The sequence below is a fragment of the Delphinapterus leucas genome, chromosome 14 (genome assembly GCF_059928025.1).
Source record: "Delphinapterus leucas isolate spDelLeu-1000000601 "Yukka" chromosome 14, BTC_Dleu_Yukka2, whole genome shotgun sequence".
NCBI lineage: Eukaryota > Metazoa > Chordata > Mammalia > Artiodactyla > Monodontidae > Delphinapterus > Delphinapterus leucas.
This window is the reverse complement of record NC_143142.1, coordinates 62,969,916-62,995,196: the sequence shown is the minus strand read 5'-3', so window position 1 is coordinate 62,995,196 and position 25,281 is coordinate 62,969,916. Positions and strand designations below refer to the sequence as shown.

The 25,281-nt window shown below is 35.9% G+C and overlaps 1 protein-coding gene across 13 annotated transcripts in view; it reads left to right on the top strand.

Annotated features, from left to right (window-relative positions):
- The window catches only part of PIAS2 (protein inhibitor of activated STAT 2), a 113,086-nt gene that overhangs the window by 40,396 nt on the left and 47,409 nt on the right, over positions 1 to 25,281 (top strand). For all 13 annotated transcript variants that reach the window (XM_089895146.1, XM_089895142.1, XM_022561830.3 and 10 more), the window contains 6 exons: positions 704 to 754; positions 885 to 975; positions 12,584 to 12,718; positions 14,940 to 15,045; positions 16,473 to 16,546; positions 22,687 to 22,847. In XM_089895146.1, coding sequence (XP_089751272.1) covers positions 704 to 754; positions 885 to 975; positions 12,584 to 12,718; positions 14,940 to 15,045; positions 16,473 to 16,546; positions 22,687 to 22,847 — 618 coding nt within the window. The remainder of the gene's footprint in view (positions 1 to 703; positions 755 to 884; positions 976 to 12,583; positions 12,719 to 14,939; positions 15,046 to 16,472; positions 16,547 to 22,686; positions 22,848 to 25,281) is intronic.

The window sequence follows — 25,281 nt, the reverse complement described above, 5'->3', positions numbered from 1 at the left end:
GCATTTCTAACTAAGAAGCTCCCAAGCAGTTACAATGCTGCTTCATTGTGGACTCCATTTTGAGTGGCAAGTGTTCAGGAGGTTCCATCCCAGAGATATTTCACATAGGACTCTGTTAGGCTCTCATCTAGAAATTTTAAGATTCTGTTTCCTTATTCGGGTACATAGTTATGAAGTTGCTGGGGTATAGAGGTTCTGAGGCTCTAGACACCAGTTCTCTATCCTAGTTCTTTATTAGAATCACCTGAGTAGTTGTAAAAACTACTAATGCTCAGACTGTGCTTCAGAACCAATAAGAATATCTGATGAGTGGGCCTGTGTATTAAAACAAAATTTGCAAGTGATTAGAATGCTCAGCCAAGGCTTCAGAACCACTGTAAGTAAACAAATTAATTAAACTCTTTTAGAACCATGCTCCTTTTCCTGTTAACCAAGTCTGTTGTCTGTTGAAATAAAAATTGTATTGCGAAAGTTCCCATGAATTGAAAATACTTTAAAATTGCCATAAAGACAAGACTAAATGTTAAGCAAATGAGGGCTTTCATAACTACAGTGTTTTAATTAAGCCTTGTGCTATTGGTAAGGTAGTGTTCATTTTTTAAGGACTAAGAGTAAAAATACCAATAATGCTTTTTTCTGTTGAGAATGTTTCTGTGAATTCTAGCTGTGTTTTCTTAACCCAATTTTTTTCTCTTTCCAACAGGGATTTTTTGCCAGGTGGTAGGAGAGATTATACAGTCCAAGTTCAGTTGAGGTGAGTTTGAAATTTTCTTGTTACTTTAATTTTATACTTGTAACTATATGTATATAGTCCTGAATTTGTAAATACATAAGCATGTTTGAGTACACTATTTAAGAGTATTTCTTTTTTTTCTTTAATGCAGACTTTGCCTGGCAGAGACGAGTTGCCCTCAAGAAGATAACTATCCCAATAGTCTCTGTATAAAAGTAAATGGGAAGCTGTTTCCTTTGCCTGTAAGTTGCTTTTTATTCATAGGCTTTTGTATGTAAGTTTATTATAAATACTGACAAGGCCTAGAAATAGTGATCACTTAGTACCAACGAACAGTCCCAGCATTAAATACTGTTTTCCACTAGAGAGATTCATGGCTCCTTGGCGAAGTGGCTGATTCCAGGTTTGGGGGAGATGGAAAAGATGAGCTTGAAGCGTCTTGTGCCAGGAAGTGAGGAAGCTGTGAAAGACTCTTCAGATCATATCGGATGGCATAGTAGCAGGGCGGGACCTGCATGTGTAGGGCAGCGTGTTGTAGTGGATGTCTGAATGAGCTGGGCCTCAGCCATGGATGAGATGATGAAAGTTAGAGGCTGCTGAGAGCGACTGGACATGGAGATTAAGGATTCTGAGCTTGGGCCTTGATGGTGCACACTTGGGGGATGGATGCAGTGATGTTTGATTGACAACCTATTGTTTAAGCAGTGAAGTAGTATATGGGCTTCAGCACCTGGGAGATACACACACACACTCTCTCTCTCAGTGTGTATAGCCTGCTTCTGACCTGTTAGATAGCTCCAGCCTCTTCAAATCCTGTTAGTCAAATCTTAATATAACAATTAATTGTTGAACAGGACTATGTATCTGTCTCCACTGAGGTTTGGACTAAGTTACTAATTTGGTACAGCTGTGTGGAAGTAAAGCCTTAACACAATAGTAGTAGAGCATGGCCTGTTTTTCAAGCCCTACAGAGTGGATATGTATCTTAACTGAAGAAGTGCTGTGAGAACAGTGATTCCACCGTTACGTTAAGCTGCCATTTCAGTAAAGCAGATACCATGTGACTGTTGAGATAGAGATGGGGCAGCTGTTTAGCATCCCTGCTGGGCACAAGACTTGTCTCTGGAATAAGTATATGTGCAACAGCTGTGAGCAGGCTGTACCAGGGCCAAGTGGTTGTAGTTGAAGCCCAAAGTGAAGATGGTCAATGGCCAAGGCTGACCCTGCCAGTCAAAGATGTGACTTCTTGGTTGTCACGAGTCTCACTTCTCTCACGCGTAGCCTGTGGATTTAGAGACCTGAGAAATAACGTGTTTCATACATTTTATAGGGCTTGAGCAATACTGCACGACTGCCTACTCTTTCTGAAAGATGTCTGTGAGGCTGAAATCATGAAAGAGAGTTTTCTGGGGATGAAAGGGGAAATTTCAGAGGCTGAGCAGTTATGGTGGGGAGGAATGCTTACATGGCCTTGTGCATGTTCAAACCCCAGTGGGACATTTTGTCTCTTGGGTTTCTGGCCATAAGCAACAACAGATCTCAGGAGCTGTCTTTTATCTGGCTGGATCATATAACGATCTAAACCAAGGGAAGAAGCAGCCTTACTTGGAGCTGAAGGCTGCCACTGGGTGGCCAGATGAGATGTGTAGCAAAGGAAACCTGCGGTTTTGGAATGATAGCACATTTTCCATTGCTTTTCATATCCAATTTTCTCTGTCGATGATGGGCTAAGATTTCTTTTGACCTTTGACTTTTATTGCTATTTAACTCTCTCATTCTCCTTAGAAATATCTAATTATGATGATCTTCTTGCTGTCTATAGACCCACCTTGAAGATCTATCCAGTATTATATGTGCCAGTGCTGGGGGGTCGTGTCTGAAATGTGTGAGGCTCTACCTAAACTCTGGCATTGCTTCAGAAAATATGATAGTGACAGATGTGTATACACACGTTCCACACAATTTTCCAGGTGGACCAGTATTTTTGCTATAATATTTTCATCTGTGAGATCTGCAGCACCACTGTGGATAGCTCTGAATTTGTCATTCTTCCAGGACTTTTGAGAGAGAAGAAATTAGGCAGTTGAGCACTTCCTCTGGGACATTGTTACTCAGTCACTGCTGCTTTCTTACCAAAAGCACTAACTAACCGTTGAGTACTTATACTAGGCTGTTTGTGAACACATCAGCTACTACGTGAAACACCCTTTGTCTGATGAGTCTTGCACTCACCTCTGGAGCCAGAGTCCTGCAGTGGCTCCAGGAGCACTTGTGAGGGAGGTGAAGAAAGGTGAGCATTAGGACAAAGGATTTCAAAACAGATTTCACAAACAGAAGGCAATGGGGTGATGATGGGGGCAAGGGTGAGCTTGCCTGACCCTAATAGGACCATCCCAAAGACCAGATGACAGTCTTTCCCAGGTTTTTCGTCTTCAGCCCTGTGAACTCCTGTGGAACAGTTGACATAAATTTACATGCAACTGATGAAAAACTGCTGAGACCTCCCCTTGATCCACAATTGCTGTTGTTTGGGATAATGTAATATGGAGCCTTTATTAGCATGAAGCAGATTTATGAGAATCATGTGAGTGTACTGCTGCCTGAGAAGAAGTGAGCTCTTCACCAACATGGAGATCTTCAGGGACTTTGTTCCAATTGTAAGAAGCATCAACAGGCCACAAAGCAATTCGACATGTGGTCCTTGCCCATGATCCTGGTTTATCATACAACAGATCCTGGAGGAGTAAGTCATGGGATTTCCCATTAGAGCTCTGAATAAATTTGAATTTGTGTCTGGGAACAAGTGTCTACGTGTATGACCTTATTGTAGTATGCAGTCATTATGGATCCATGATGAACAAAGAGTAAACTGAATGGGAAATGGTGTTACCTTGATAATATAATATAATAGCAATGTGTCCCTGGATTCTTAAGGGTCAAATAGTGATGAAAGCAGTTTATGTGCTGTTTTACCCACATCAAGATGCTGAGTTTTATAAGACATCTTTATCCCTTGATTTTTCCAGTCCCTTGATACAGAGATGACAGTAAGCAGTTCATAGCAGGACTTGTAGAACGATAAGTGCAGAGTGGACAGACACAAGTGAAACTGCCTCTGAGAATCTTCCCCACACCTCCACCTTTGATTCAAGCACTGCAAGCATACACACTGACAGCCAAATGAGAAAATTACATGCTTTTAAGGGTAGAAGAGAGAAAAATTCTTTGCTTGGAGAGTTATTTTGAGAGGCTGAATTATTTTTCCTTTTAAACAGATTTTGAGAAATTTATGTAAACCTGTGGAGCTGTAAGGTTGGGGTGTGGAGGTGGGTTGACATGGGGTAGTATTTCTTGGAAAGATTCCAAAGAGTGGAGAGAATGTGTGCTTACAGTTCAGCTGAAAAAGATCTCCTAAGTATTTCCTCTCGGTGCAGCAGGAGACTTATTAGTACTAGTGCCATTATCTCAATGTATTCTCTGAGTTTGTGGATTTCTTTTTGCTGATATATTATTTTTTTCCTGCATATATTAGTTACACCGACGGTCTGCCTCACAGTAAATCTGGCCTGAAGTAAAGTCAATATATTCTTCTTTTGAAACACACACACACACCAATTTGAAGAGATTCCCTTGGCCTAAGATGGGATAATATTGGCATCTAAGAAAATAATACTTAAGTGGACTCAAAATTATCAAATATATAAATGAGTTTATAATTATGCTAAAATAAACCTTTGGAGGTTACATCAACTCATTACTCTAAAAACTGGTTAAGGGAGAGAATCATTGATTTCAGAGTAACAAATGTTGCTGTGGTCAAGTTCTTTATGGAAAGATTTCAACTAATAGAAGCAAAAGAAAGAATGGATTTAAAAACTTCTTTTGTAATCCGTAATCATATAATGGATCTTGGTAACCATCATCAATGGATACTAAAACCATTAGGTCAAAGCTGGATGCGGAACTTTATAGTGGAAGGATCAGGCCTACATCAGCTGAACTGATCAACCTTTACATCACTGAAAATGGGGCAAACAGACATTCTGTGCCTCATGATGTGGTACAATAGGAAGAACATAACATTCCTTATGTAGTTTTTGTGCCTGAAAATTTGAACCTGAGTTTGGTCAAGCCTGTACAACTAATTACCAGCTTAAAACATGGGAGTATCATACTTTCATACTGTGAGGAAGCAGTCTGTCTAATACAGAAGAAGAGGTCATTCTTCAGGTCAGAAGCCCTGGGGTCTCCAACGACAGCATTGGAAAAGGAGTAGACTTGGAGGCAGGGGGTGGGAGAGAATAAAAATTATTCTTTAATATAGAATAAAGGAGACTTCAGAAACAACTGAGCACACTGTGAGGGTCAAGTTTGGATTCCGATTCAAACTGTAAAAGGACATCATATATACCAAACTATGTATGGATAAAGTAATGTGTCTGGGATACCTTATATAATAATCTGAGATGGGGGTAAAGACTGCTTATAAGTAAATTATTGAATTGGATGATAGGTATATGGGAATTTGTTATACTTTTTTCCCTATTTTTCTATAGGTTTGAAAGTTTCAGTAATAAAAAGATAAAAGACATCTCTGAGGCGGTTGAGAAATTGGAATATAAAGTAGATATTAGATAATTTTTTTAAGTTATGGTTAAATTAAGATCGTGATACTGTTTTTTTTTTTTTAAGGTCTTTTAAAGATGCATATAAAAGTATGGGTCAAATGGCATGTCTAGAACTTGCATTTAAATACTCGGGCAAAAATAAATGTGTGTATGTGTGGGGTATGTATTTTGGGGTGGGCTCGGGTTGGGCCAGAGGCAAATGAAACAAGTTTGTCAACACGTTGGTTATTGAAGTGGTTTGGTGGGTACTTTACTGTTCTTTCTACTCTTGTGTATGTTTGAAAATTTTTATAATACAAAGTAAAATAGTAAATATGTTGGTAGTACTAAAGTAGTAATGGTAATTAGAAAATTAGGGGGAAAATGTTAAAGGAGCAACACTGTCATCTTTTGTCAGAATTACAAGTAGATGAGATGTTGTCAGAGCATGGAACAGAAAAGGTTCTTTAGGTATATCTTATTGAAGTGTTAGGTTGAGACTGATGAAAAAAATCTTTCAATGACTCTTCAGCAGCCTTTATTTAGAAAGCTTTAGATTTACTCCAAAGGTCTCCTGTCAGACGAACTTAATTTTATTTTTGCTTTAGATACGGAAAATTGTTAGAAATATGTGAAGGCTCAGCTTTTACGGTTGACCCTTGAACAACATGGGTTTGAACTGCTCGGGTCCAAATACTGCGTTATTTTCAGTAGTGAATACTACAGTATTGCATGTGCCTCAGGTACAGAGGAACTGAATATTCAGAGGGCTGACTGTAAGTTATACTTGGATTTTCAACTGTGTGGTGGGTGAGTGCCCGAGCCCCCGAGTTGTTTAAGGGTCAACTGTATATCCTGTTCTCAATAATCAGGTAACTGATGGTTGACTGGAGGTGATACTGTTGGTCAGAGGGAGAATATAAGTATACAGATAACTCAGAATTACCAATGAAATTAAACTAGTCATGTGGGGTAGAGAATAGATTTAAAATGTTTCGGTGAATAATACTAGTACCATATTTGGTTTTTAATTTGCTAACACCTCATTCTTTTATTTATTTATTTATTTATTTATTTATTTATTTATTTATTTATTTATTTAACATCTTTATTGGGGTATAATTGCTTTACAATGGTGTGTTAGTTTCTGCCCCATAACAAAGTGAATCAGTTATACATATGTTCCCATATGTCTTCCCTCTTGCGTCTCCCTCCCTCCCACCCTCCCTATCCCACCCCTCCAGGCTGCCACAAAGCACCGAGCCAATATCCCTGTGCCATGCGGCTGCTGCCCACTAGCTATCTACTTTACTACGTTTGTTAGTGTGTATATGTCCATGACTCTCTCTCGCCCTGTCACAGCTCACCCTTCCCCCTCCCCATATCCTCAAGTCCGTTCTCCAGTAGGTCTGCGTCTTTATTCCTGTCTTACCCCTAGGTTCTTCATGACTTTTTTTTTTCTTAAATTCCGTATATATGTGTTAGCATACGGTATTTGTCTTTTTCTTTCTGACTTACTTCACTCTGTATGACAGACTCTAGGTCTATCCATCTCATTACAAATAGCTCAATTTCGTTTCTTTTTAAGGCTGAGTAATATTCCATTGTATATATGTGCCACATCTTCTTTATCCATTCATCCGATGATGGGCACTTAGGTTGTTTCCATCTCCGGGCTATTGTAAATAGAGCTGCAATGAACATTTTGGTACATGACTCTTTTTGAATTTTGGTTTCCTCAGGGTATATGCCCAGTAGTGGGATTGCTGGGTCATATGGTAATTCTATTTGTAGTTTTTTAAGGAACCTCCATACTGTTCTCCATAGTGGCTGAACCAATTCACATTCCCACCAGCAGTGCAAGAGTGTTCCCTTTTCTCCACACCCTCTCCAGCATTTATTGTTTCTAGATTTTTTTTTTTTTTTAGATTTTTTGATGATGGCCATTCTGACTGGTATGAGATGATATCTCATTGTAGTTTTGATTTGCATTTCTCTAATGATTAATGATGTGGAGCATTCTTTCATGTGTTTGTTGGCATTCTGTATATCTTCTTTGGAGAAATGTCTATTTAGGTCTTCTGCCCATTTTTGGATTGGGTTGTTTGTTTTTTTGTTATTGAGCTGCATGAGCTGCTTGTAAATTTTGGAGATTAATCCTTTGTCAGTTGCTTCATTTGCAAATATTTTCTCCCATTCTGAGGGTTGTCTTTTGGTCTTGTTTATGGTTTCCTTTGCTGTGCAAAAGCTTTGAAGTTTCATTAGGTCCCATTTGTTTATTTTTGTTTTATTTCCATTTCTGTAGGAGGTGGGTCAAAAAGAATCTTGCAGTGATTTATGTCATAGAGTGTTCCTCCTATGTTTTGCTCTAAGAATTTCATAATGTCTGGCCATACATTTAGGTCTTTAATCCATTTTGAGCTTATTTTTGTGTATGGTGTTAGGGAGTGATCTAATCTCATACTTTTACATGTACCTGTCCAGTTTTCCCAGCACCATTTATTTAAGAGGCTGTCCTTTCTCCACTGTACATTCCTGCCACCTTTATCAAAGATAAGGTGTCCATATGTGTGTGGGTTTATCTCTGGGCTTTCTATCCTGTTCCATTGATCTATCTTTCTGTTTTTATGCCAGTACCATACTGTCTTGATTAATGTAGCTTTGTAGTATAGTCTGAAGTCAGGGAGCCTGATTCCTCCAGCTCCGTTTTTCGTTCTCAAGATTGCTTTGGCTATTCGGGGTCTTTTGTGTTTCCATACAAATTGAGAAATTTTTTGTTCTAGTTCTGTGAAAAATGCCAGTGGTAGTTTGATAGGGATTGCATTGAATCTATAGATTGTTTTGGGTAGTAGAGTCATTTTCACAATGTTGATTTTTCCAATCCAAGAACATGGCATATCTCTCTATCTATTTGTATCATCTTTAATTTCTTTCATCAGTGTCTTATAATTTTCTGCATACAGGTCTTTTGTCTCCTTAGGTAGGTTTATTCCTAGATATTTTATTCTTTTTGTTGCAATGGTAAATGGGAGTGTTTTCTTGATTTCGCTTTCAGATTTTTCATCATTAGTATATAGGAATGCCAGAGATTTCTGTGCATTAATTTTGTATCCTGCTACTTTACCAAATTCATTGATTAGCTCTAGTAGTTTTCTGGTAGCATCTTTAGGATTCTCTATGTATAGTATCATGTCATCTGCAAACAGTGACAGCTTTGCTTCTTTTCCGATTTGGATTCCTTTTATTTCCTTTTCTTCTCTGATTGCTGTGGCTAAAACTTCCAAAACTATGTTGAATAAGAGTGGTGAGAGTGGGCAACCTTGTCTTGTTCCTGATCTTAGTGGAAATGCTTTCAGTTTTTCACCATTGAGGATGATGTTTGCTGTGGGCTTGTCATATATGGCCTTTATTATGTTGAGGAAAGTTCCCTCTATGCCTACTTTCTGCAGGGTTTTTATCATAAATGGGTGTTGAATTTTGTCGAAAGCTTTCTCTGCATCTATTGAGATTATCATATGGTTTTTCTCCTTCAGTTTGTTAATGTGGTTTATCACATTGATAGATTTGCATATATTGAAGAATCCTTGCATTCCTGGAATAAACCCCACTTGATCATGGTGTATGATCCTTTTAATGTGCTGTTGGATTCTGTTTGCTAGTATTTTGTTGAGGATTTTTGCATCTATGTTCATCAGTGATATTGGCCTGTAGTTTTCTTTCTTTGTCACATCCTTGTCTGGTTTTGGTATCAAGGCGATGGTGGCCTCGTAGAAGGAATTTGGGAGTGTTCCTCCCTCTGCTATATTTTGGAAGAGTTTGAGAAGGATAGGTGTTAGGTCTTCTCTAAATGTTTGATAGCATTCGCCTGTGAAGCCATCTGGTCCTGGGCTTTTGTTTGTTGGAAGATTTTTAATCACAGTTTCAATTTCAGTGCTTGTGATTCGTCTGTTCATATTTTCTGTTTCTTCCTGATTCAGTCTTGGCAGGTTGTGCATTTCTAAGAATTTGTCCATTTCTTCCAGATTGTCCATTTTATTGGCATAGAGTTGCTTGTAGTAATCTCTCATGATCTTTTTTATTTCTGCAGTGTCAGTTGTTACTTCTCCTTTTTCATTTCTAATTCTATTGATTTGAGTCTTCTCCCTTTTTTTCTTGATGAGTGTGGCTAGTGGTTTATCTATTTTCTTTATCTTCTCAAAGAACCAGCTTTCACTTTTATTGATCTTTGCTATCGTTTCCTTCATTTCTTTTTCATTTATTTCTGATCTGATTTTTATGATTTCTTTCCTTCTGCTAGCTTTGGGGATTTTTTGTTCTTCTTTCTCTAATTGCTTGAGGTGCAAGGTTAGATTGTTTATTCGAGATGTTTCCTGCTTCTTAAGGTGGGCTTGTATTGCTATAAACTTCCCCCTTAGAACTGCTTTTGCTGCATCCCATAGGTTTTGGGTCGTTGTGTCTCCATTGTCATTTGTTTCTAGGTATTTTTTTATTTCCTCTTTGATTTCTTCAGTGATCACTTCATTATTAAGTAGTGTATTGTTTAGCCTCTGTGTGTTTGTATTTTTTACAGATCTTTTCCTGTAATTGATATCTAGTCTCATGGCGTTGTGGTCGGAAACGATACTTGATACAATTTCAGTTTTCTTAAATTTACCAAGGCTTGATTTGTGACCCAAGATATGATCTATCCTGGAGAATGTTCCATGGGCACTTGAGAAAAATGTGTATTCTGTTGTTTTTGGATGGAGTAACACCTCATTCTTATGTGCTCGTTTATTCTCTTCCCTTCTATTGGTCTCTTCTGTCAAATTAACTAACGACATTGTTGCTGGGTTTCTCAAATTCCAATTTACAGAGTTTACTGTCTAACTAGTTCATGAGTTTTTATCATTTTGGCACACCCTGTGCCATTATTTTTATTTGGTTAACGTACTAGTGGACATACCAGAAGACAGACTAGTCTTTCAGGCCCCAAACAGGCAAAACAAAGGTTTCATTCACAATTACCCAGATATTGGTGTTGATATTCCTTGTGTGTGTTGCTCATTGAACCAATTTCCTAGTCTTTATAAGAGGACTTTCTTATGAGTTTGCTTCTTTGTTTTATTTCACTTGAACAACTTTAGATGGGCATAATCCTCCTCTACACACACACACACACACACACACACACACACACACACACAATTTCCCTTTTCCATAGTGTAATGAAAGTTATTTACGTTCTTCTCTTTGTCTTCTATTCCTCTGCTCAGACAGTTCTCAGTGATTTTCAAAGTCTTGTTGCACGTTGTAGATTACACGTTATCATGGGAATTCACACTTAATAATTACTATCCGGGCTTCCCTGGTGGCGCAGTGGTTGAGAGTCTGCCTGCCGATGCAGGGGACACGGGTTCTTGCCCCGGTCCAGGAAGATCCCACATGCCGCGGAGAGGCTGTGCCCGTGAGCCGTGGCTGCTGAGCCTGCGCGTCCGGAGCCTGTGCTCTGCAACGGGAGAGGCCACAACAGTGAGAGGCCCGCATACCGCAAAAAAAAAAAAAAAAAAATTACTATCCTACCTCCTACAAGGCAGTGAAAGGTGTTCCCTAGTGTGAAAGACTGTTTTCCTAGGCTCTGCCGTGTGATACCACCAAAACTGTATCTCATTGTTACCAAGGTGCATATTTTTGACATCTTTAAAATCTAGAGGTGTCTTAACAGTTTCTGAGGATCAGGTGGCAGCTGTAATGTATTGTTGTTGCCTGCACTTGTACAACCCTGATGTTATTATTCCCATGGCATGACTGGTTAACTGCCCTTTATCGGTTTTTCAGTCAACAAATGACTTGGGAACATTTTGAGGAAGGTTCGTGAATCCTGGCTGTTATTTGAAATTTTTGTTCTCTTAATATCCAGGGTGTGTCAGCATTAACACTTCTAGTTAGTCTAAGGGTGTCAGTGACTTGCAAGGAAATCTGAGAGATATTTGTGGAGTAGAATATAATTTTAAGAAGTTTTTTTTTTTGCGGTACGCGGGCCTCTCACTGCTGTGGCCTCTCCCGTTGCGGAGCACAGGCTCCGGACGTGCAGGCTCAGCGGCCATGGCTTACGGGCCCAGCCGCTCCGCGGCATGTGAGATCTTCCCGGACCGGGGCACGAACCCGTGTCCCCTGCACTGGCAGGGGGACTCTCAACCACTGCGCCACCAGGGAAGCCCTTAAGAAGTATTTTTATCTTGAGCTCTTGGTGGCATATAGGAGAGTATCATGTGGAAAACATGCATTGATGACAGTGAGAAAACGATTCAAGAGATTCTTCTGTATATCCTAAAGGAATATGTTAGCCAGTTCATTTTGCTTACGTTTTCTTGATATGTATGCAGGAAAAAAAAGTACATTAGGTTGTATCATTAACTTACTGTTTTTTCCTTCTCAGTGGTACATAAATTGCATCATTGGCATCTTAGATTCAATGAAATATGGTGTGTGCTTTTCAATATGTAGATGTTTTCGCAGCTAAGAAATTTTAATTTTCTAAAAAATGTATTCGTTTTGAAAAATCAGAAACTGAAAAGTCCTGTGGTAATTGAGAATTGGATGTACTGTGAAATCAAAAGTGAGACTGTTTACTATTTAAAACAAATACTTAATGACTAGAAAAAATAGAAAAATATATAAGTAGCGATTTTATTATAGCCGTCAAGCTAATTCAGTGCCAATTGAAATATTGGTTATTCTTTTTTGTTAACGTGACCTGGTTTTAAAGATGGCAATCTCTGTTCTACTCAGAGAGAAGACAGTGGCGAGCTTTTTTATCACTCAGAAGATTTTAATAATTCCTTTGAAATTCACTGATTTGCTTTTTTTTTTTAATTTCCAGAGTTCGTTTTCCCTCTCTCGCCCCTAGTATTTGAATGAATTAGAGCTCCTAAGATGAATCAGTGTAAAGAGGTGCAACTATATTGTTTAAAAAAAGGAAAAAAATTCATAGTCAATATGGCAAGATCTCAGCATCTTTAATTTTAATGGAACATGGATTTTTTGTTGTATTTTTCTGGATTTGTGAAATATTTTGTAACATTTTTAAAAGGTCATTTTCCTCTTTTGGATTGGTGACTTTAGGGTGAGGACTATGTGATTTCCAGGATAAAATAAAAGTAATTAAGTGTGACTGAAATTAGGCAAGACACTGTACTCGTCTTGGAGAAAATGCTTGCTCCTCTACGGAGAATTTAAAATTATTTTTCTTTCTTGGTTATAGGGCTATGCACCACCACCTAAAAATGGGATTGAGCAGAAGCGCCCTGGACGCCCTTTGAATATTACATCTTTAGTTAGATTATCCTCAGCTGTGCCAAACCAGATTTCCATTTCTTGGGCGTCAGAAATTGGAAAGGTAAAGATTCTTTTCTCTGGGTAGCATGAAAGTGTTCCCACTAGGTGTTGATTTACTTTGCTTTTTTCTTAGGCTACTAGCTCCAGCTCATTCAGTTTTCTGTTTGTAACCCCAAAAAGCAGTAATTTTCAGTTCAGGGTAGAGATGTAGAGATTTTCAAGGTTAAAACTTTAAGGTTTCCTGAGTATCATCTCTTTATTTTCTTAGAAAGGAAATAAGTATCAGTATTTCTTAAGTTAATGGTTAATCACAATTGTGTTTATGTGTGTTTAAGTAGTATTTTAAGAAACTGGGAATTTGGGGTAATTTTTGAAGAGGAACAAAGAAAGTTTTCTCAGGCTTTGGAGAATTTTAACATTTGGTTAAATGTACTCATGTTGTGATTAGAAATAATCTGTTCCAGCCTTTCTATGAATAGCTGATACTTCAAATAACATGCGGGCATCCATATGAAAATACTTACTGAGATTTATATTGTTTCCTCTGTGTCTTTAGGTTGATGAACCTGGGTTTCTGCCGATGCTTAGTCTCAAAATGCACTTTGTCAATTATGAGATACTGATTAATACAACAAGGGATTTCCATTTTAGAACTGCTTGTTTATGTAACTGGAATAATAGAATAGCAAGAGATTTCAGTTAACTTCTGAACATCAGCTTTGATGTTGCTGTTTCATAGAAATAAAGGATAGTATTACTATTTGTGGGTGGAGAAGTTGAGTCATGTTTGTAGCCAGAATCATTTGGTTTTACCACGAAGGTAATTGCAGAGCTGGATATAAAGAATATTTTTGTATTGACTGTACAGACATTAGGATCTCTTTAATGATTGTTCTCTTGAGCTCTAATTTCTGAATTTTTACTCTAACTTTTTTATCGTAAGACACTGATCCCTAATATTTTTTATTTGTGTGAACTGAATGTACAGTGGTAAAGCACTGGATAAGGATTTGGGAAATCTTGGCTTAGTCCCAAGTTGGCAAATTGTTTGATTTTGGCCAAATTGATTAATTCTCTGAGGCCTGCTTATTATAAAGAATAAATAAAATCTCGAGAATGGGTGTTATATGTAAATACAAGGGACATTGTTAACTGAGCAAGTATTAATGCTTTAAAGCTTAGTGAGAGGAATTTGAACAGAAGAGTAGTATATCTTTTTGAAATGATTATGAACTTACAGATTTTTTGAGTAAAAGATTGCAGACATTGAAGGCCTGACAGGTGTGGGGGGGTTTTTGCCACATAATGGAAATAATATTCTTTCCTTGTAATTATAATGATTAATTGACTTAAATTTGCACACTATAGTGGGTATTCAGATATTTGAACGGACTGTTACAGGACATTAAAAATGATATTTAAAGTATTTGGTTTGGCAACTATTAAAAGTATTTTGTTGTAGGATTGATTGAATGAATGAATGTAATGAAATGGTAAAGTAGGTTTTTAGCATTTAGGTAAAATTGTATATCATCTCTTCATAGCTTTATAAATAGCTAATGAAAGTTCCTTTGTGCCAAATCTAAGAGAATATGGGATTGGATGCTATTATTTTCTGGCCTTGTCTTTTTGATTTTTATAGTTTCTTCATGTGTCTTATATACTGTAGTAGCTTCCCCTTCCCTAGTAAAATGCCCATTTGGGAACAGGAATTAATTGTCAAATTTTTTCTCAAAAGAAAGCTGATTTTGGGTCCATATGAGTGATTTGCCTAAGGCCATGTAGCAAGTGTCTGCCAGAATTAGAACGGTGGAACTCTGGATGTGAAGTGTTAATTTAGACCACAGGGGTTTGAACTTTGTTTCTGCAGTGGATCTCATTTTTCAATGAATATATTATGAGAGCCCCATTACATAAAAACAGAAAATTCTAGTTAGAAGTGGGCATGGGAGAGTGCATTTTCATTTATACCATGGTGGCCCCTAAAGCACCAGTTTTGCTAAGTTAGAAACACAGTTTGAAAACCACTGATCTGAGCCATTTTATCTTTCACATAGATGTTTTAAAGTTATAAGTGATTGAGAAATATCTCAGTCACTGAGATGATGAAGCGTTCATCTTCCCTAAAGTAGCTCAGTTGATTTTGTTCCCTTCCCAGTCATTGACTGTCCTGTGGAAGTTATTTTGAATGTTATTTTTAGAAACCAGAGCTTCTTAGACAAGTGTTTTATGTAAATAGACTATTATCTCTCATCTTTAATACAGATTATCTTTCTTTGTAGAATTACTCCATGTCTGTATATCTTGTACGACAGCTCACATCAGCCATGTTATTACAGAGATTAAAAATGAAAGGTATTAGAAACCCTGATCATTCCAGAGCACTAAGTAAGTAATGTTTGTAAGACTGAGCATATGAGATGCTTTAAATGGAAATTGAAAAAGCTTCACATATATTTCCATACAGGAACAATTTGGGAACAATTATTAGAAACCTAAAATGAATTATGAATTTAAAATACTCTAAGAATGGAGCCCTATGAATTGAAAAGCCCTTCTCTTAGAAACCACTCCCAAGAGGATTAATTTTAAATCTCAGCTAATCTGATTTTTCACCTTTTCATAAGAAGTTATTTAGGTAAATGTCAGGTTGATGGCAGTTTTGATGCCTACGTTGACTTGAGAATAGGAATGCAAGTCTTCAAAACCTGCGGTGTGTAGTGTGATGTACATTTAAAAACTTCTAACTAAAAAAGGTCTTTTTGCAAAAGAAATGTTGATATCCATCAACAATAATATTTGCCTTCTGAGATGTTTTATTTTGTACTTTGCTTTCATACTGTATAATAATAGGTAGAGAAAAAAAAAGTCTTAACCCAAACTGTAAATAATTCAGTTCAGTAATTGAAGTTAATTGAACAGGACATTCTTTTGGGGGGAAAGAGAATATTTTTCTCCCAGTTCATATCACTGAATGAACCAGAAAGGAGAAGAGGATCTATAGGTTGAAAAGGGAACCAAGTAGGGCTGTTTGAAATGGTATTTTGTTTCTTATACTCAAGCCATTTCTTATTTCAAACAGTACAGTATTGATCTTTCTGCCTAGGGCTGAAAGCCATGGAAGCTCTTCCATAGTTTTGTTTTACCCCACTCAGGTTCCACTGTCTCTACTTACAGTCCTGTTCTCCCTATTGTGGTGTTGAGAATTAGGCATCTGAAGGTGGTGTATGTCTTCATTAGCTTGTATAGATAGACAATAACTTGTATACATTACATGATGATTAAGATCACAGACATTCCCACATCCATAGTAGTTTTCAATAGTTAAAGGAAGTATAAGAATATTTTACCTTTTCTGTTTACAAATTTAACAATTGTTGGAAATTACCAGTACTCCCAAATTAAAACAGTCATGAATGTGTTTTAGAAAAGCATTGAAGCTCAGAGGATAGCTGCCTTCCAAGTTCCTTTCCTAATTGTTGTATTGTTCTTAAGTCTTAAACAGCTTTCTGCTTTGAAACTCTTCCTCACCTGCAATTTTACTTTTAAAAAGAAATTTTAAAAATTCAATTAAACATGTCATCTAGAGTTTGTAAGTTTGTAATTCTTTAACCTAATACTGGAAGTATGGTTGTGTTTTCAGTACATTAATACTTAACATTTTGTTTGTTTTGTTTTGTTTTTGTAGTTTCTTGATCTGTTTGAAGTGTTTGGGAAACTTTATATAAGATGATATATATATTTCTATAATTCTGTTCATATGTCACAATTAATTTTTTAAACTGTGTTTTTATTATTGATTTTCCCTCCTAAAGTTAAAGAAAAACTTACTGCGGATCCTGATAGTGAAATTGCTACCACTAGCCTTCGGGTGTCCTTGATGTGCCCTGTAAGTAAAGCAACAAAACATTCTGGGGCATCTTACTTTTTATAAATTACTAATTTTCCTCTAAAAGTAAGTATGTGAATGAATGGTATATTATAGAATTTTGAACTTTTTTCGTTTTCCCATTTGGGGATCTTCATGGTTAAGCATTATAATTCCAAAGAATGCAAACGTTCTTCAGGCAATGACTAAGCAAGAAGAGATGTAAAGGGATATTGCATCAAAGAGGAAAGAGAGTTTTAGGTTCAGAGTAATCTGTCACAGTTAATTATCGATAATCCACAGCTAATACTGAACATATCTAGAGAGTTGGCTCCTTTTATCAATATAAACGGTATTGAAAAATAGCAGTAAAGTTATTAGGACCTAATAAATGCTAATTGATAGGCGAGGTCAGGAATAGTGGATGAAGGCTTCTTTAAAATCACTACTCTTGGAGGGGACCCTTTGCAGATGAGAGGAACTTTATGAGAAAAGTATGGAATTAGGAATTTATAATATAGTTGCCGGGGGGGAGGCATTTGGTGACCAGCTACCATTGTGAGAAACATACAGTTTTTTAAATGGAAAGAGAATTGTGTCAGAGAAGGGAATAATTTGTTAAGTTCCAATTATGTGCTCCTTATATTGTCTTATTAGCAAGCCTGTATGGAATTGTTCCCATTTTCAGATGAGGAACCTGAGACTGAAAGGGGTTGGCTAACCCAAATCACACAGTTAGTTTGTAGTAGAACAAGGATTTAAATTTTGGTCTTCTGACACTATTCCAGTTCTCTTAAAAGACAGTGTACCATATTGCCACATTGGGCCAAAAATATAAATATCCTGATTATAAGTCTACCTCTGTATTTGGGAAAGCAGATATCTTTCTTTCTAAAGCTTTATTATCTATTATCATTAACTTTAACTTACCTTTATTGGAAAGGGATAGACTTAACATGAAATTGGGATTGCTTCGAAATCGGAAACGTGTGTTTATGAAACACAGAGAAGGTCTGCAGGAGGACATTAATGCCCTGAGGTGGTGGCAGGGGCACTAGAGGGGCTTGGGACCTCCTCTACTCACAAGCTGGGCATGAGTTCATTTGAGTTCATTTCTTCACAGTACCTTTTCCTCCTTCTCATGTTAAGATTGATATTAAATTGGAACATATGAAATTGCCATTTTGTTCGTCGAAAACAGTTTGGATATTGGAAGTTTCTTATGGTTTAACTCTAGTATATTCAGCAAATGTTCATTGCCGGCTATATTCTGATCACAACCACTATTTGGGAAGGGAACTCACGTCACCTTTTTGTTTTAGTATGTCAGACTATTCTATCCGGAAGAAAGCGCTTCTACACAATTTACCTAAGGAGTTGTACAGTTTGCACAGTTCCATTTTCTGTAAGTCTTACTGTCTTGGAACTGGTTTTTAAATTTTTTTTCCATTTTTTCCTTCAAACACTGTGCTGTTCTACATGACAACAACCAAAACAAAACAATAACCAAACTATTGGATTCTTGGACATTCAAAATAGTGAAAGTGGTATATTGGCATCGTTAGGATTTCTTCTATATAAGAATAGGGAATAGTTCCTTTCACATGTGTCAATTTTAATAAAACTGACGGTTTTAAGAAAATTAACATTTCAATGATTTGAAGAAATGAAGTAACAAGATTCTGTTTTAAGTTCATTAAATGTTTTCTTTCTCTGCTTACAAGTGAAAACAGATCTGTTTCTGAGACTATCTTTTGAGCTTTCCTCAGTATTCATCCTACCTGATTTTTTCAGAGCACTTTCTAAGAAAAGAGTGAATGGTACTCTTCAGACTATACTAGTGTTAACCTAACATTGGGTTGCTAACTATAGGATGTGATCTATGTTATCAGAAAACCAAACAGGTGTTTTGATCAAATTTAACAGATAGATGACAGAAGTTAGATGATGAAAGTAGTTTTAGAGGCAGAGATAATACTAGTATCAGTTGAAGACAGCAGAATGGAGGGAGTGTATCCAGCTGACTGTGGAAATAACACAGGATCTGGGGTGGTGATGGGAAACGGTGAAGAAAAAAAGGATCATAGGCGTTTGGAAGGATAAGTGGTGAACCATGGGTTAATTAGGCAAAAATGAGAGAAAATGATAGCTTAAGGTTGGGGAAGAAATGTTCTATTTCACAGTATGGTTTGTAAAGTGATTTGAAGTAGACATGAATCTGGATAGTGAGCACAAGGAAGGTAATTTTACAACAGCTGTTAAAGAGGGATCTGATTGAGTGTGTATAATTAAATTTTTGAACACAGCATCTGAATTTTACATAGGAGTTCCATCTTAGTGATATTAGCTAGTGATTTTTGGACTGTCCTGCAGAGGTAGGCTAGGTGGGTGCCCCAGGATAGAAAAGAAAAATAGGTTTGATTTTATGTCTTGTTTGATTCTGACTCAAGTTTTTTTAAAAAAAGGTACCGCTTCTACAAATAGTTTGGAACCACTGATTTGAGCCATTTTTGCTTATACCTACTGTTTCTTTAGACAGATACTAATTAGTCTATAATGAAGTAAAAATCAATTTGGATACTACCTGCTTAATATTTGATTAATTAAAAAGCTGCATTACGGTGTTAGATACCATTTTATTCATAAAATCAATACATTTCAAAACAGTGCCATCATCTGACTAAATAGAATTCAGCACATTCAAATCTTTTTTTATTAACATTACATAATCAGTATTAGGAAATCGGTCAGATTTTGCCAGTTAGTAATAAATGCTTTTTTAACTTGGGAAATGTTCATTAGCTCTTGTAAGACACTAGAGTAGCATTAAATTTAGGATCAGCAACTTTTGTAGTCCTGAATGTTTTTGTTTCTTTATGCTATGGAAATTCTAAAGCAGTTACAGGAGAGATGAGAATGGCATAGAAGAGGAAGAAAAAGAAAAAAGCAGCAGATTGCAAATTGTGGCCCAAGGGTACCTGGGGATCCCTGAGACTCTTTGAAGAGGTCCAGAAAGTCAAAACTATTTATAATAATACTAGGACACAGTTTGTCCCTTTCTTGCTCTCATTCTGTCATGAGTAGACAGTGATATTTGATAGGGGCTACCTGACAGGGGCTGATGTCATTGCTCTGATGGCTGATGGAATGTGTACTTGTGTATTCTTGTGTTTTAAAAATGTCTCTTAATTTCTAATACAATAAATATTGGTAAATACAACTTACATACATATAAGCTCTTGGAGGTTCTCAATTTTGAAGAGTGTAAAGGGATTCTGAAGCCAAAAGTTTGAGATCTGGTTGCCTAAAAAAACCGTAGTAGGTTGAGTTAGATAGAACATTATTTTAAAGAAACAAATCCAAAAAATTGACAAATAATGCCTACTTTATTATACAGTTGTTCAAATAAGCAAAAGAGAAAATTTTAAATTACTAAAACCTATTCAGAAGTAACATTTTAAATAATATATCTTTCTTTCTAGATTTAACTCTGTTTATAATCATGTGTATGTTTATTGGAAAAAACTGTATTGTGCTATATATACTGTTCAGTGGTTTACTGTTTTTAAATTAATGGTATATCTTAAATATATTAATATGTCTAGATCTAATTTTAACCACTCTAGGTATTTTGTTGAATTGGTATGGTACAGCTTATTTTTTTCACCTGTTTTTAGTGATTATTTGGGTTGTTTACAAACATGGATTATGTAAAAAAACAATGATGGAAAATTCCTAAATAAAACACTAGTCAGTAGAATCCAGTACTCTTTTTCAAGGATAATATGTGATAACAAAGGGATGCCTCTTAGGAATGCAAGTATAGTTTTATATCAGAAAATCTGTTGAAATTATCTATAATAATAATTGAAAAAGAAAAAAAAATCCTCTGATCATCTCATTAGGTGCTAAATAGATATTTAGTCAACATCCATTCCTATAGAACAAAAACTCTTAGCAAAGTAGGAAATGGTAGATAAGTAAAACCAAAAACTACCACCATGTATAATGTAAAACTAGGAACGTCTTTATGAAATTGAAAAACATTTGGATTTGTGTTATAGCTCTAGCAACTGCATCTTAGTGATTGTATTGTTTTTAGCCTCTTGTAGCCTCAGCATCTTCATTTCAGAAGTAGATATGTAGATACTAGTCCTTTTGGAGTCATGGGGTTGTTATGAGAATTGTATGAAATTTACATAAAAGTCTTTAGCATGCTGTAAGGTTCTACATTACTTAAGGGATAATTTGTTATTGAAGGGAAAATATAGAGGGAAATATCATAGAAGAGAAATTGCCTCGCATTCTTTTCTCACTTTTTTTCCATCTTAAATAGTTAAATTGTGCTGCATACTTGCATGAATCACTGTAACTTCCAAAATCTCTTTTAGAATCCTAGACACTTAGAGGTAGTATGGACTCTGGAGTTAGAGCATCTGTATTCAAATATTGACTCTGCCACTTTCTAACTTTGTAATGTTAGTCAATTTAGTTAGCTTCTTTTTGCCTATTTCCTCATTATGAAATGGGGATGATAATATATATCAACTGTATAGTGTAGTTGTTAGGTTAAAATGTAAAGTGTCACGAAGATTAATGTAAAGTATTCAACATGATACCTTACATGTAGATACAACTATATAAGCATTAGTTACTGCTATAATGATGAGTTGGATAATTATTTTCTTTTTAAATTATAAAATAACCAAATGTTCATTTTAGCAGAAAGAAATTACAGATAAACCAAAAGAAAAAAAAAAAAGGAACATTCTAAAAATCCTACGCCTCAGGCACAGTTAACAGTGTTATAGTTTAGCTGTGACTTCTTCTAGACTTTATAGTGCAAATAAAGAAGTCTTTCTTTCTTCCTTTTCTTTCTCTTTGCCCCTTACCCACTTTCTCCATTCATTCTACCATCTGGCTGACAAATACTGAGCATAGGCTGCGTGCTTGGTACTGTGTTGTGACACTTGGATTACACTGGTGAACAGTGACATAGACCTTGCGGGGCTTAGAGTGTAGTGGGAGAAACAGATTTTCTATCAGAATAAGAGAGCTGGTTATAAACTGAGATCTTTTCTATAAAGGGAGTATACAGGGAGATTCAAAAGGCTCTACAGAAAAACTTGATCTGATCTAATCTGGATGCTATATATGTCTTGATGTTGGTATTCCTCTACCAATTGGAATAAGAATTGAACAGAGTACTAGGTTATAAGAGTATATTGAAACATCAACATATGCGCTTATACAAAAGTGAAAAAAAGTATATAAAAATGTATTTGCAATTCATATCACATACATGAGGCTGATTAATATAGGTAACCAAAGATAAATAACCAAGTGGAAAATGAGAAAAGGTTATTAATAGACAGTTCTTGGAAACACAAATGACCCTTAGAAGTAAAAAAAAAAAAAAAGAAAAAGAAAAACAGCAGCAGCAGTTCAACTTCACTTATAATAAGAGAAGTGTATTCCAAAACTACAATGGGGTACTTTTCACCTATCAGATTGGCAGAGGTCAAAGGATTCAATAGCGCTATATTGACAAGGTCCAGGGGAACCAAGCACGTTAATACATGTATATGTGTAAATCAGTAGGTAACCTCTGTGGAAGATAGTTTGTCATTGTGACAAAAATCATACACTTTTTCTTTGACTCAAAAAGTTTACTTTTAGGAATTTATCCCATAGCTATTTATTGCAGTATTATTTGTCGTGATGAGATTGGAGACAGTTTAAATGTAAGTACAGAATTGTGTGAATTGCACGCCACCATATCTGGGAAAATGTTTTTTAAAATACACATTTGATTATGCATAGAACATCTGTGAAAGGACATGCAAGAGATGGATAACAGTGGTTCTCTCTAAATAGGGGAAGAGATGAGAAAGAGACATGTTTTCATTGTATATATATCTTTTCCTACCTGTGAATTTACAAGTTTTACCTACTTTCAGAAAGTGAGATGGTCTTTTAAAACTTATACGTCCTTCAGTGAATACAAATAAAATATATAGCAATCTTGATGGAAATAAATACTGGTTTTAGTTTCTTTTTCATTTTGTTAGTCTCGTATGACTTCTTCACATTTTTATGACTTTTGAGGCTTTGTTCTCTTTTCTGAAATGATTTCCCATGTTGTCTTCCCTGTCCCATAGTTAGGAAAAATGAGGCTGACAATCCCATGCCGTGCAGTGACTTGTACACATCTACAGTGCTTTGATGCTGCCCTTTATCTGCAAATGAATGAGAAGAAGCCCACCTGGATTTGTCCTGTGTGTGACAAAAAAGCTGCCTATGAAAGTCTAATTTTAGATGGGTAAGTGTATCCCAACATAATACTTAATTATACTTAATCTTATTTCTAAACTGTAGTTAGTGGCCCTTTTATCTTTATAATATTCTTTGTGTTGGGGACAAGAGGGTGAGTAGTTTCCTTTTATTTTTGCTTTTCATGATCATATTTCATTGTCCATAGGAAAGGGTAAAATCCACTTAGTGATGTCATTTTGCTTACCTAGAACTTCTTGAAGAGCAACCAGGTCTGTGTAAAACCGCAGAGCAAGTGGTAGGGTGGATAGAGTTGTGTTATGCAGCTGTTAAGTTTAAAACTAGAATTCACTTCCAGGTTTTTCTGACTCTGGAGCCCAAACTCTTAAGCATTATCTCTCATGTCATATTGCGTATGTCAGAATTAAGGAAAATGATATAAACTAATTATTAGTAAATGAGGTACCCTTTTTTTCCTGTAACACTGTTTAAAAAAAATTGCATATATCATCCATGCACCCCTATAAACATTTAGGAAATACAGTTAATGAAAAGATTAAAATAAAATCATCAACATCCCACCCTATGGTGATGATTTTGTTATTGATGTATTAAAAAGGTTGAAATCACTCTTTGCATAATGATGTGTATATACATCATGATTTTCACTCTATAGAGTGAAAAATATCCTAGATCTTTAAAGATACTTCAGCATTTTTTTCAGTTTGAAAAGAGTATTACTGTAGAGAGGAATGAGACAATGAAGAGTGATGGGACTTTTTTCTCTGTAAACTTTTACTTTTTAACTTACTTTGAAATAATTTCAAACTTAGCAAGAAGTTGCACAGTAGCACAATGTGTTAGTTGTTAACATTCTGCCATATTTGTTTTGTCACATTCCCTCTTAATGTGTAGGTATTTTTGGTGTGTGCATGTGTGTATATAGAGAGAAAGAGATTACTATTTTCAGAAACCTTTTGAACCATTTGAGAATTAAGTTGCATATATCATGTCCCTTTGCCCATTAATATTTTAGGGTATGTTTCCTAGATACTTGATGTTCCATTGTGGGTACATTACTAATCATTTAAGCAGGTTTTTTTTTTGTTTGTTTGCTTGTTTGTTTTCTTTCCTCTTGGGTTGGCCAAAAAGTTCCATAAGATCTTATGGAAAAACCCAAACGAACTTTTTGGCCAACCCAATATTATAGCCTACATGGTTGCCACTCTTTCTGTTTTACCTTGTGATATGAACATTTTTGAAGCTTTTGTTTGCTCATTTAGACAGAGTTTTTTTCCTTAAGCTCTTAGAAATTGAAATGCTGAATAAAAGAGAATATATAATTTTAAGACTTTTACTATTTATTACCAAGATGCCTCCCAGGAGGAGTAAACGATTTTACGCTCCTAGTTGTCATTTCACTCTCCTGCCAGTAGTGTATTGGAAGCCCACTTCTCAGTCTTCTTACCAAGCTTATCATATTAAATCTTATTTTTAAAATGCCTTTACTAGTTTTCTAGTTGAAAAGATATCTTATTGTTTTGATTTTTATTTATTGTAAGAATTATCAGTTATGAATAATTATCAGTTATTATCTTCATCCTTATATTGGTTGTTACAATACTTTTTATGAATTGTCTCTTAATGTTTTTTTTCCTGTGTGGTTCATCTTTTTCTTACTGACTTATAAATGCTCATTATATACTGAGGATATTAATTTCTCTGTTTACATGTGCTAAATATATTTTCCCAGTTTGCCTTCTGATTGTATTGTGACATTTTTCTCATTCAGAAACTTTAAATTTTTATTCCATCAGGTCTGTCTCTTCATTTTGGTTTTCTGTCTTTAATGTGTTTTAGAAAGTCCCAGAGATTTTATATGAGCGTTCACTTGTTTTTTTGTCAGGTACTTTTAAGATTTCATTTTTTTTCCCCCTTCCATTCATGCAGTTCTTTATTCCATCATGCATTCCTTCACGAATTCATTCAATATAATACTTATTAAATACTGGCTGTGTGTCAGATACTAGATCTAAAATGGTAAACAGAGCACTTCCAGAGTGGGAAACAGTAAAGAACTGCATATTGTGTTAAGCGCTATGAAGGTAAAGAATGGAACTATGTGAAAAAATTGGGGATAGGGGAGAAACTTTAGGGTAGCGAATAGGTGATCCCATTACTCCACCCTTCCACCTGAAGGCTGGTCAGTAATCTCACCAACACTTAATGAGTAATCTCTCCCATGGGCTTAAGACACTGCCTCCATCATTTAAAACATTTTTTGTACTCAAGTGTCATTTCTGAACTGGTATTTGTGCCATTGATCAAAGTATTGGCCAGTACAAAACTATTTTAATTATTGGATTTCTGTTATTCATTAATATCTCTTAGGCCATATGTTTCAGAATTTTCTTGACTTATTACAGTTTGCCATATTCACTTGAATAAAAGCATCCTTAAATTACACAAAGAAATCCTGTTTG